The 13,124-nt window shown below is 44.3% G+C and overlaps 1 protein-coding gene across 1 annotated transcript in view; it reads left to right on the top strand.

The window, feature by feature from the left end:
• Positions 1 to 1,428: 1,428 nt before the first annotated feature.
• Positions 1,429 to 13,124, top strand: part of FAM107A (family with sequence similarity 107 member A) — a 201,423-nt gene continuing 189,727 nt past the window's right edge. The window contains exon 1 of the mRNA XM_089682055.1: positions 1,429 to 1,667. Coding sequence (XP_089538181.1) covers positions 1,644 to 1,667 — 24 coding nt within the window. The 5' untranslated portion in view covers positions 1,429 to 1,643. The remainder of the gene's footprint in view (positions 1,668 to 13,124) is intronic.

Here is a 13,124-nt window from a genome sequence, read left to right as displayed (position 1 = left end):
GTGCCTCCAGGTGCGGCTGACCTCCGGTGCCTCCGTGCACAAGCCCCAGTTCTAATCTACCCAAAAGTTAGTAGGTGGCAGATTGAGGGGCAAAGGTTCCCCGCGATGGCCACACTGACTCCAGGCCTTCATCACAGTAATAGGTTTTCAGCAGCTCCCATATAAAAGACACAGGTATTCCACTCCTCGTATGCTGACCAAAGTGAAACATCCCCAAAACACCAGTCTCACACCTGTATGTATCAGGTGTCTTGGACCTCGGCCAGCTAGTCTGAATTGGTATTCAGCTGCAGCGATGACCGAGATATCACCCTTCTGATCCAATGACGTACTAGTACATTGTTGGAGGGAAAGTGGTTAAGGATTGGTAAGCTGCAATATTTTGCGTTTGTTTTTGAGTTTACTACTTTAAATCATAATACAAAACTTTATCTGTATACTTTTTCAACAGGGGCCAGTGATATTTGCTTGTTAAATGCACTTGTTTCAATTTCTGTCATTTTGCACTGAAAACAAAGGAAAACAAAAGGACGGGGAAAAAAGAGGGAAGGAAAGGTAAAACAAGGAAATGAAAAAGGAAAGGGAAAGGAAAAAGGGAAATGAAATGTAAGGAAAAAGAAAAGGAAAAGATTGGGGTGAGGAAAGGAAACAGAAAAAGAACAGTGAAAGGAAAGGAAAAAAAAAGAACGGGGAATGTAAAAAGGAAAGGAACAGACAAAGAAAAGGGAAACAAAGGAAAAAAGAATGGAACAGGAAAAGGAAAGGAAAAAAGAAGAGAACATGGGAAGGAAAGGAAAAGAAAAAATAAGAAACATGGAAAGTAAAGAAAAAAGAAAAGGAACAGAATAATAAGGAACAGGAAAAGAAAAGGAAAGATAAAAGAAAAGGAAAGAAAAAAAAAGGTCCTCGGAAAGGAAATGAAGAAGGACAGAAAATTAAAATGGGAAGAAAAGAAAAAATAAGGAAAAGGAAAAGAGTGGGGAAAGAAAAAAAAGAAAGGAACAGGGAAAAAAAGTTAAAAGGAACAAAAATTCTAAAGGGAAGGAAAGGAAGGGTAAAGAGAAGGAAAAGGAAAGGCTCCCTTTATTGAGGGCCCCAGTTCATTTTTTTGTTACAGGAGTTTAGCTTGGTCCGTATCCAGGTTGTTTCAAAACAATATCTTTGAATCCAGGTAAATTCCTTCCGAGCCCAGCCTCTCCTACAAATGCTTTCTGAATCTCTTAGAAAACTGCTTGGCATTCAGTGACATGTCGGCCTGTCAGGAGCAATTACTCTAATCTTGTGCAGCCTTTCTGAATCAGGAGCCCAGCTTAACAGCCGAGCCTGCATGAAAGGTACTATTGTGCATGGCAAGAACACTCCACTAAGAGAGAGATTGCTTCCTCTTATGGCAAAAGACAAGTGAAAATTCCCAGCTCATCTCCTTTAAGATGCCGCTGATTTCTCCCTCCAGCTGGGTATAATACACTGGACCTGTCAGTGTGCCAGCGCCTGTATGCGCTTCATGCAGCTTGTGCCTTTCTGGAGTCGGGGTGGACAATACGCACTGTACAAAGTGCCAGCCCTCAGAAAGTCAAGGATCTAATTGTGAAGCTTTGCATCGGTAATCGAGGGGGGAAGTTAGGTTTCCTGCCCCTCGTAGCATGGGAGCGGCTCATGGAAAGAAGGTATGAGGACTTTTTACATTCTCTTCCTAGCAAAGTATGGCAGAGAGCATTAATCTCTATTCATCAATGAATGACTATGGTGTTGCGACTGAGTGTGCTATGGGCTTGTAAATTTGTTACTTTACTGTACCCAGTTCTCTTTGATAAAAAAAAGGTGAAGGTTAATACAGGAGTGCTCAGGTATGGCATCAGCTGGAAAAATGATTTGATCAAGTACACTTTGCCTATTTCAATTTTGGGTGGATGCAAGCAGACTGAATTATCCATCTATGTATTATAGCCCAGGAACTCCAACTTCGTTATTTCCGTACCTGGCTTCTCAGCTACATCTACCTATTTCTAAATAGATTGAGACAAATTCAATTATTCACTAACTTCTTAGAAACTCATGCTACAGAATACCTGTATTTGGGTTTCAAGCTTCACCTACAAGCAGGGGCAGACTGACAACTCATGGGGCCCCCGGGCAATAGGGGATCATGGGGCCCCTGTGTCCTTGCCCAAACTCAAAAAAGCCTATGAAAAAGGTACCAGGGGCATCTCATGGGGCCCCCTACTGACCCCGGGCCCTCGGGCAGTGCCCTAGTTTCCAAATGGTCAGTCCGCCCCCTGCCCACAAGCTGCAATTATTACAGAAGATTCTCTATTTCAAGGCTGGATTCTCCTTTCATCACTTCATTTTCACTTAATAGAGGAGTGAGGTCCTCTTGGGTGGTTTGGTGATGGCTGCAGCAATGTGGCAGAGACAAGAACCGGCACAAAGATTGCTAAGTACCTTAAAGTACCTGTTTCAGATTTATTCTGTAAAAGTGAAACTAGTTTGGCTAGTTTTTTGTCCACATTGGGAAGAGTCATCCTTATATCCTGTCCACATTGGGAATAGTCCCCCTTATTTTCTGCCCCGAGACCACAAATAAAATTTGAGCAAGTCTCACCTAGGAGGCATAGACCAAATTAATTTTTTATAGAGCAGGAAAGATCCAGGGTCTTCAATGGCTTTTTTATTCTCATCTGTACCCTTCACCTATTGAAGAAAGTTCAGCTGATAGTATAGAATTCTACTGTTCATATACTTGAGCACTTGTCCACCTTCCTATGCTGTTAGACAGTCAGGCTTCACCCATAAGTTTGTAGACTACAAACAGGAGCGGACTGACCATTTGGAAACTCGGGCACTGCCCGAGGGCCCAGGGTCAGTAGGGGGCCCCATGAGATGCCCCTGGTACCTTTTTCATAGGTTTTTTTTTAGTTTGGGCAAGGACACAGGGGCCCCATGATCCCCTATTGCCCGGGGGGCCCCATGAGTTGTCAGTCCGCCCTTGGCTACAAACAAATAGATCATGGCATGGTTTGATCTTCTCCAGGAGAACTGATTTACAAACACATTTCTTTACAGGAAGGTAGATGGAGAAGGCTTTTAGATTTGATTGGGTAGGTCCTTTTCTCCTCCAGGACAAGTTCTATCCCTGACAACTGCTTGTAATGTTGTGTTATGTATGACACATTGTCCTATGTCTCCGATTTGTCAAGTTTTTTCTCCAAGTCAAGTTTTTTCTACTGGGGTTTTTCTGACAACAAGTGTTACTCCTGCTTGTTAAATTAAACTGATATACAACAATTACACGGCTATTAAACAACAGATCTGTTTTGGTCTTCTTCTCTGCAGCACCACATACTCACCCTAGTTGTGGCATGTACCCACTCCTGCGTCCACTTCTATCACCTAGACAATTCGTCCAGAAGTTCTCTCCCCTTTCCTACTTTGCCCACAACCTCTTGGGACATGGGGCTGCAGGACCATTCACAAAGCACAGCAGAAAACCAGCTGTGGAACAACAAGGAGACACAGCCGGCTTCCCATAGTAAACATGCCAGTGCCAGGGACCTGGAGACCAGTGAAGAACCAGCCGAGATGAGGACAGCACTGGATCCCTGGACAGGTAAGTGTCCAAATATTAAAAGGCAATAGCTATTTGTAGCTGCTGACTTTTAATTTTTTTCTGCAAACAGACTGAAGATCTAAAGCAACAAAGGATCTAGTGAGGCTTGGGAGGCATCACCTTGGCTGCTCTTGGAACTCACTTTTTCCTATCTCTTCTCCTTTTTCATTTTCTACCTTCATCTTGTACATTTTAGACTAATATGTTGCCTTTTAGTTTCTATAATGTTGTTCTCTTACTTACATATAGCAAACATAAGTTATCTACTTCCTGACCACCCTATAGCAGAAATACTGGTACAGGGTGTCAGGGGTGCGCAAAATCACGTATATGTACGTGATTTAGCATCTGCGGGTAGGGGGCGCACGTCCTACCCGCGCTGCCATTCGCGGCCTTGGCTTTCAATCACCGGCGGCCGGTGATTACTCACCAGCGACTGGTGATTGCCGAGGATCTCCGATGAGGAGGAGAACTGTTTGTAAACAAAACAGTTCTCCTCCATGTTGGCTCGTGAACACTGCTTTGGATGGCTGTACAGAGCACAGCCATGCAAAGAAGTGTGATTACAGTGAAGCACACAGACACAGGAGATAGTGAAACAGCACGCAGTTAATCCTTTGATCGCCCCTCCTGTTAACCCCTTCCTGCCCAGTGCCATTAGTAGAGTGTCAATGTTTTTTTTAGCACTGATCACTGTATTGGTGTTATCGGGGATGTCAGTGACACCAAGTCAGTTCCCCCCAGTGTCAGAATGCCGGCCGCAGTCCTGCTATATAAAACCAAAAAATGGTGAAGTGCTAAGCGAATGCGATAAACCAATAAATCTGTGTAAATAAACAAAAATAAATAAAACTAAAATCATAAATATAATGAATCAATATATGTGAGACTCCAACCTATGAAAAACGTAAAGTGACACGTGCTCAAAATGGTTTTATGTTTGCCTATCCTGGGGTATAGGGAACAGGTGACAGCAGCTTGCTTATATACAGTCATGGCCGAAATTGTTGGCACCCTTGATATTTCTCCAGGAAATCATGTATTTCTCACGAAACGTATTGCATTAACACATGTTTTGCTATACACATGTTTATTCCCTTTGTGTGTATTGGGACAAAACAAAAAAAGGGAGGAAAGAAAGCAAATTCGACATAATGTCACACAAACCTCCAAAAATGGGCTGGACAAAAGTATTGGCACCCTTTCACAACTGCGGATAAATAAGAATGTTACAAGCATGTGATGCTCCTGTAAACTCACCTGGGGCAAGTAACAGGTGTGGGCAATATAGAAATCACACCTGAAAGCAGATAAAAAGGAGAGACGTTCACTTAACCTTTGCATTGTGTGTCTGTCTGTGCCACACTAAGCATGGACAACAGAAAGAGGAGACGAGAACTGTCTGAGGACCTGAGAACCAAAATTGTGGCAAAATATCAACAATCTCAAGGTTACAAGTCCATCTCCAGAGAACTAGATTTGCCTTTGTCCACAGTGCGCAACATTATCAAGAAGTTTGCAACCCATGGCACTGTAGCTAATCTCCCTGGTCGTGGACGGATGAGGAAAATTGATGAAAGATTGCAACGCAGAATAGTCCGGATGGTGGATAAGCAGCCCCAAACATGTTCCAAAGACATTCAAGCTGTCCTGCAGGCTCAGGGAGCATCAGTGTCAGCGCGAACTATCCGTCGACATTTAAATGAAATGAAACGCTATGGCAGGAGACCCAGGAGGACCCCACTGCTGACACAGAGACATAAAAAAGCAAGACTACAGTTTGCCAAAATGTACTTGAGTAAGCCAAAAGCCTTCTGGGAAAACGTCTTGTGGACAGATGAGACCAAGATAGAGCTTTTCGGTAAAGCACATCATTCTACTGTTTACCGAAAACGGAATGAGGCCTACAAAGAACAAAACACAGTACCTACGGTAAAATATGGTGGAGGTTCAATGATGTTTTGGGGTTGTTTTGCTGCCTCTGGCACTGGGTGCCTTGACTGTGTGCAAGGCATCATGAAATCTGAGGATTACCAAAGGATTTTGGGTCGCACTGTAGGGCCCAGTGTCAGAAAGCTGGGTTTGCGTCCAAGATCCTGGGTCTTCCAGCAGGACAATGACCCCAAACATACGTCAAAAAGCACTCAGAAATGGATGGCAAAGAAGCGCTGGAGAGTTCTGAAGTGGCCAGCAATGAGCCCAGATCTAAATCCCATTGAACACCTGTGGAGAGATCTTAAAATTGCTGTTGGGAAAAGGTGTCCTTCCAATAAGAGAGACCTGGAGCTGTTTGCAAAGGAAGAGTGGTCCAAAATTCCGGGTGAGAGGTGTCAGAAGCTTATTGATGGTTATAGGAAGCGACTGATTTCAGTTATGTTTTCCAAAGGGTGTGCAACCAAATATTAAGTTAAGGGTGCCAATACTTTTGTCCAGCCCATTTTTGGGGTTTTGTGTGACATTATGTCATATTTGCTTTTCTGCCTCTGTTTTATATTTGTTCCAATACATACAAAGGGAATAAACATGTGTATAGCAAAACATGTGTTAATGCAATACCTTTTTTGTGTGAAATACTTGATTTTCAGGAAAAATATCAAGGGTGCCAACAATTTCGGCCATGACTGTATATTAGGTGTTCACACAGTTAAGCGCAGGAGGACATTCCCATTTTTATATCTTACGCAGTCCCGCTATAAGTCGCTGATTGCCACCATTACTAGTAAAAATATTTTTAAAAAAAGCCCACTATATATTCCATCATTTGTAAATACTATAACTTTCACGTAAACCAATTAATTTACACGTATTGGGATTTTTTTTTACCAAAGACATGTAGCAGAATACATTTTGGCTTAAAGTTATGTTGATATTTGATTTTTAAAATTTTTGTACTAGACATGTTTAAAAGCAAAAATTCAAAAATATAGTTTTTTAACTCAAAATTGTCGGTCTTTTCTTTTTATAGCGCAACAAATAAAAAAGCACAGGCGATCAAATATCACTGACAGAAAGCTCTATTCGTGGGAAAACAGGACGTAAATTTAATTTGGGTGCCATGTTGCGAGACCGCGCAACTGTCAGTCAAAGTACCGCAGCACCGTAACGCAAAAAATGGTCTGGTCAGTAAGGGGGGTAAATCCCCAGGAGGGCAAGTGGTTAATCACCTCCCGCCCGCCATATAGTAATATGATGGACGCAAGGTGGTTCTCTCGTTCTGGGAGGACGTCATATGACGTCCTCCCATTCTCACCGAGCATGAGCGGCTCAGGGAGCGCGCAGCACGGTGATCGGTGGTGCGCTGTGTCCCTCGAACACAGCGGATCACCGATCATGGAAAGAGCGGAAGATGTCGGCTCGGTCATGTGATCAGCTGTGTCCAATCACAGCTGATCACATGTAAACAGGGAAATACCGGTAAATGCCAGTAAACAGGAGAGGAGAGCCGGTAATTGGCTTTCGGCGGAGGGGACATATACATTGATCATCAGGGCACTGATGATCAGTGTGCCCTGATGATCAGTGTAGCCCCAGCAGTGCCACATGTCAGTGTCCATCAGTGCCTTGTGCCAGTGCCCATCTGTGCCACATCAATGCCACTTATCAGTGCCCATCTGAGCTGCCTTTCAGTGTCACCCATCAGTGCCAATCAGTGCCACCTATCAATGCCAATCAGTGCCACCTATCAGTGCCAGTCAGTGCCACCTATCAGTGCCAGTCAGTGCTGCCTATCAGTGCGCATCAGTGCCACCTATCAGTGCCTGTCAGTGCTGCCTAACAGTGCCAGTCAGTGCCACCTAACAGTGCCAGTCAGTGCCGCCTATCAGTGCCAGTCAGTGCCGCCTATCAGTGCTGCCTATCAGTGCCATATATCAGTGCCATGTATCAGTGCTGCCTTTCAATGCCCATCAGTGATGCCTGTCAATGCCCATCAGTGCCACCTACCAGTGCCTCCTCATCAGTGCCACCTATCAGTGTCCATCAGTGCAGCCTATCAGTGCCCATCACTGCAGCCTCATTAGCGCATATCAGTGAAGGAGAAAAATCACTTATTTACAAAATTGTATAACAAAAACTAAGAAAAAACTTTTTTTTTCAAAATTTTCAGTGGTTTTTGGTTTGTTTAAGAAAAAATAAAAATCCCAGAGGTGATTAAATACCACCAAAATAAAGCTCTATCTGTCACAAAAAAATGATAAAAATTTCATATGGGTACAATGTTGCATGACCACGCAATTGTCATTCAAAGTGCGACAGCGCTGAAAGCTGGAAATTGGCCTGGGCAGGAAGGGGGTATAAGTGCCCTGTAGGCGAGGGGTTAAACAGAACTTACTATTTACAATGTGTCAGCTTCACCATTTGGTTGATAGGAAAGACAATTTTGATTTGGGTTAATACTGAGTGCTTACACAAGGTTGTTTCACAATAATTTCATTATGATATGACATGGCAAATGTTGTGTTCACTTTTACTGATATTAAATCTGTTGTTGATTATCTGTTTCCACTGACATACCTTTATGGATACCCTGAAGATTTTATCGTGAATGTACATTTGTTTTAACCCCTTGCCTACAGGGCACTTATATCCCCTTGCTGCCCAGGCCAATTTTCAGCTTTCAGTGCTGTCGCACTTTTAATGACAATTGCATGGTCATGCAACACTGTACCCATATGACATTTTTATCATTTTTATGAGACAGATAGAGCTTTCTTTTGGTGGTATTTAATCACCTCTGGGTTTTTTTTTTTCGCTAAACAAACCAAAAACAACTAAAAACTGAAAAAAAAAGGTTTTAGTTTCTGTTATAAAGTCTTGTAAATAAGTGATTTTTCTCCTTCACTGATGTGCGCTAATGAGGTTGCAGTGATAGGCACTGATATGCTGCACTGATGGGCACTGATGAGGAGGCACTGGTAGGTGGCACTGATGGGCATTGACAGGCAGCACTCATATATGGCACTGATAGGTGGCACTGACTGGCATTGATAGCTGGCACTGAAAGGCAGCTCAGATGGGCACTGATATGTGGCATTGATGTAGCACTGATGGGCACTGGCAGGTGGCATTGATGTACACTGACAGGTGGCACTGATGGGGCTACACTGATCATCAGGGCACACTGATCATCAGTGCCCTGATGATCAGTGTAGATGTCCCCTCTGAGCAGGGGCGGACTGACAACTCATGGGGCCCTTGGGCAATAGGGGATCATGGGGCCCCTGTGTCCTTGCCCAAACTCAAAAAAGCCTATGAAAAAGGTACCAGGGGCATCTCATGGGGCCCCCTACTGACCCTGGGCCCTCGTGCAGTGCCCGAGTTTCCAAATGGTCAGTCTGCCCCTGCCACATATACAGTATGTGCTTCAACTGTGTATTTAGCTGTCTTCTTTGAGTATGGCTCTTTAAAGTGTAGCCATTGAGATGTTAATGAATGTACCAGTCAGGTGACAGGTCAGTGTCAGTGCAGGGTTTGGATTGGAAATCTAAGCAGTGAAGCATTGAAATGAAAATGCAAAACAAATGTTTGTATTTCAAGCTTATTAAAATGTCACATTTATCTATAGATCTATCATAGTTCAAGACAATACTTTACAGGTTCAGCTTAGGTATACCATGTCAGTGGACAATGTGTCCTAGAAATGAGTTTATTAGGTTTGCACCTCTGTCCTTGTTGATGTTGCTGCACATTGTAGCATGATAATGATCATTGTTGTAGGACACAGGGGGGTTGCTTACTATTGTAAAGCCTAGAGCTATCTGCTTATATATCTGTTAGCTGCTTACTGCATTGCTGACATTCCAGGCTACAAATTCACAATCAACTTAAAGCGGAGTTCCGCTCACGCTGTCAAAACATAAAAGTCAGCAGCTACAAAAACTGTAGCTGCTGACTTTTAAAAAACAGCCACTTACCTGTCCCTCGGTCCCGTGGTGTGTCCCCCGCAGCCCATTTCACCGGCCGTCCTGTATTCCAGGAGGTTGGCATCTTCAGTGTGGGCACCCGGCTGTGACAGCTTGCGGCTTCTCAGCCGGTTACCCACTGTGCATGCGCGAGTAGCACTGCACTTCATGAATGGTCCTGTAATCTTCTGGGACCTGTCACGTGTCCCTCAAGACTACAGGAAGGGAGGGAGGACACCTTCCACTTCCGACTGCCTAGGCGATTGAACCAGAAGTGGGAGTGGGTACCTGTCAAATTTGGGTACCCGCTCCCCCCCGCCCCCCAAAGGTGCCAATCCTTAATGGGGAGCAGTCCTTAAAGCAAAATTTCCCCTTTTGGATGGAGCTCCGCTTTAAAGTGAAAAGTGAACTCAAAAAGTGAAGATTTGATATGTTATAGGGAACATCTAAAAATGTTAATCGTCCCTAAGTAGAACTCTGAAATATTTACCTTTTGTCTGCAATTCCTACAAAAAATAGCAGTGCTCCTCCACTTCAGTGCTGCTGATCTCTTGCAGTCTCTTTGTGGTCAATTTTCTGCATGCACCCTCTCCAGTGATGGCTGCATGGCACTTTCAGGATATGTTTCCTAAAGGTGGACCATGCCTGCGCATTAAAGTATATCTAAAGTCAATTTCTTTTAGATTTTGATTAGTATAAGGCAGGGATCTCAAAACTTTCTAAGCACAGGGCCAGTTTACTGTCCTTCAGGCTTCAAGGAGGCCAGATTGTGGACAGTGGGTGTAGAAAATGCCCCATCATTGGTTTTAATGCGAGTAATAGTACCCTATTGTTGGTATCAATGGGAAGAATAGTGCCCCATTGATTGTGTCAATTGGTGGAATAGTGCCCCATTGATGGTGTCAGTTGGTGGAATAGTGCCCCATTGATTGTGTCAATTGGTGGAATAGTGCCCCATTGATGGTGTCAATTGGTGGAATAGTACCCCATTGATGGTGTCAATTGCTGGAATAGTGCCCCATTGATGGTGTCAATTGGTGGAATAGTGCCCCATTGATGGTGTCAATTGGTGGAATAGTGCCCCATTGATGATGTCAGTTGGTGGAATAGTGCCCCAAGAGCCAGATAAAGGCAAGCAAAGGGCCACATCCGACCCCCAGGCTACAGTTTGGAGGCCAGTGGTATAAGGAAAAGTTAAAATCCCTGACATGGGATTGTGTCCCATTGTAGAAATTTTCCTTTGCATGTCTGGAAACACAACAGAAAGCAAGTGGAGACATCTTCAAAGTAAGGAAAATCCCACCTAAATCTAGTTTCAAATATTACTGGAATAAGTGTTCCAATGGGAAAATTTCCCTTTTATTTCTTACCAAGCTACAACTCAAACGTCTTGCCTTTTGTCCAGTGACAGTGGCCACCAGGGCATTTCCAGTGACTTTATGTGGCTCTAAATCCAATCACTAACATTTCTCATTTTCTTTAATATGGTTGTAGTGCCACCCCTGAAGGAGACGCTTGGTAATTTTGGGTTCTCTGTTCTGATCCTTGACACCTAGAACAACCTCAGCCCCTCTGTTACACCTGGTTGAATTGAAATAACTGCAAGCAAGTATAAAGACACCTTTATAAAATATCTTTAACCTGGCTGAGGGCTGCTACCAGAAAATAGGCAGACACTTGTTTAGTGATGAATGCACTTCATTGATGTAGGTTTAGAATAAATGGCAGTAGAACATAAATAAGCACACAGCTGGTAAATCTGAACACAGTCTGCTAGACAGATTAATACTGTACCTGTGCCATAGTAACTAATACCAGATTCTATACCAGGGGTGGGCAAACTTTTTGACTTGAGGGCTGCAATGGGTTCATATATTGGACCCGGGGGCCAGACCAAGAGTAGATGAATGATGTGTATGTGTGAATTAATATAAATTACCGTATATACTCGAGTATAAACCGAGTTTTTCAGCACATTTTTTGTGCTGAAAAACGGCCCCCTCGGCTTATACTCGAGTCAACGTCTGCAGGGGGCTGCTGTCTCTTACCTGGCTCCGGTCCCACGACGATCCGGTCCAGGAAGCGCGGCTGCTCCTTCATTCGGTTCGTCCACTGGATATTCGCGCGGCTGCTCGGCTCCGCCTTCTCACCGGTGATTGGCCGCCAGAACTGTAGCTCAGGAAAGGCACACAGGCGGCCAATCACCGGCGAGGAGGCGGAGCTGAGCGGCCCCGCAAAAATCGAGTGAAGGAGATGCAGGTAAGTGTGCTGTGCTTAGGTGCTGCTGCAACCACATATGCTGGCTGCAGCAGCACCATACTGGAACAGGGGTCAGCAAGTGTCAGTGGGAGGAATAGTGCCCCATCATACCAATCATCATACCAATGATGGGGCATTATTCCTCCCACTGACACCAACGATGGGGCACTTTTCCTCCCCCCCACTGACACCAACGATTGGGCACTATTCCTCCCCCCCACTGACACCAATGATGGGGCACTATTCCACCCCCCACTGACACCAATCATGGAGCACTATTCCACCCCCCACTGACACCAATCATGGGATACTATTCCTCCCCCCCACTGACACCAACGATGGGGCACTTTTCCTCCCCCCCACTGACACCAACGATGGGGCACTATTCCTCCACCCCCCCACTGACACCAATGATGGGATACTATTCCTCCCACTGACACCAATGATGGGACACTATTCCTCCCACTGACACCAAAGATGGGGCACTATTTCACTGACACCAATAATGGGGTGCTATTCCCCCCACTGATACTAATGATGGGGCACTATTCCTGCCACTGATACCAATGATGGGGCACTATTCCTCCCACTGACACCAATGATGGGGCACTATTCCTCCCACTGACACCAATGATGGGGCACTATTCCTCCCACTGACACCAATGATGGGGCACTATTCCTCCCACTGATACCAATGATGGGGCACTATTCCTCCCACTGACACCAATGATGGGACACTATTCCTCCCACTGATACCAATGATGAGGCACGATTCTTCCCACTGATACCAATGATGGGGCACTATTCCTCCCACTGATACCAATGATGGGGCACGATTCTTCCCACTGGTGTTCCCACCCTCGGCTTATACTCGAGTCAATAGTTTTTCCCAGTTTTTTGTGGTAAAATTAGGTACCTCGGCTTATATTCGGGTCGGCTTATACTCGAGTATATACGGTAAATTAAAATTTGTAACATTAAATGTTTAGATTAATTTAAGGTAGAAAAGCATAAAAAGAGTTATTTTACAAAACTTTTATGCCCCCCACTAGCTGCTGGCCGGCCCAGCCACTACCATGCCATCCATAGTAAGTATAGTAATATTCCCCCATAGTAAGCATAGTAATTCATCCCCCATATAGTAATTCATCCCCCATAGTAATTCATCCCCCATATAGTAATTCATCCCCCATAGTAATTCATCCCCCATAGTAATTCATCCCCCATATAGTAATTCATCCCCCATAGTAATTCATCCCCCATATAGTAATTCATCCTCCATAGTAATTCATCCCCCATATAGTAATTCATCCCCCCTATAGTAATTCATTCCCCATATTAATTCATCCCCCATATTA

The sequence above is a fragment of the Staurois parvus genome, unplaced genomic scaffold, assembly GCF_062004578.1.
Source record: "Staurois parvus isolate SC_StPar_1 unplaced genomic scaffold, SC_StPar_1.0 ptg000283l, whole genome shotgun sequence".
In the NCBI taxonomy this organism is placed as follows: Eukaryota; Metazoa; Chordata; class Amphibia; order Anura; family Ranidae; genus Staurois; species Staurois parvus.
This window is presented reverse-complemented; position numbering and strand designations above follow the sequence as displayed.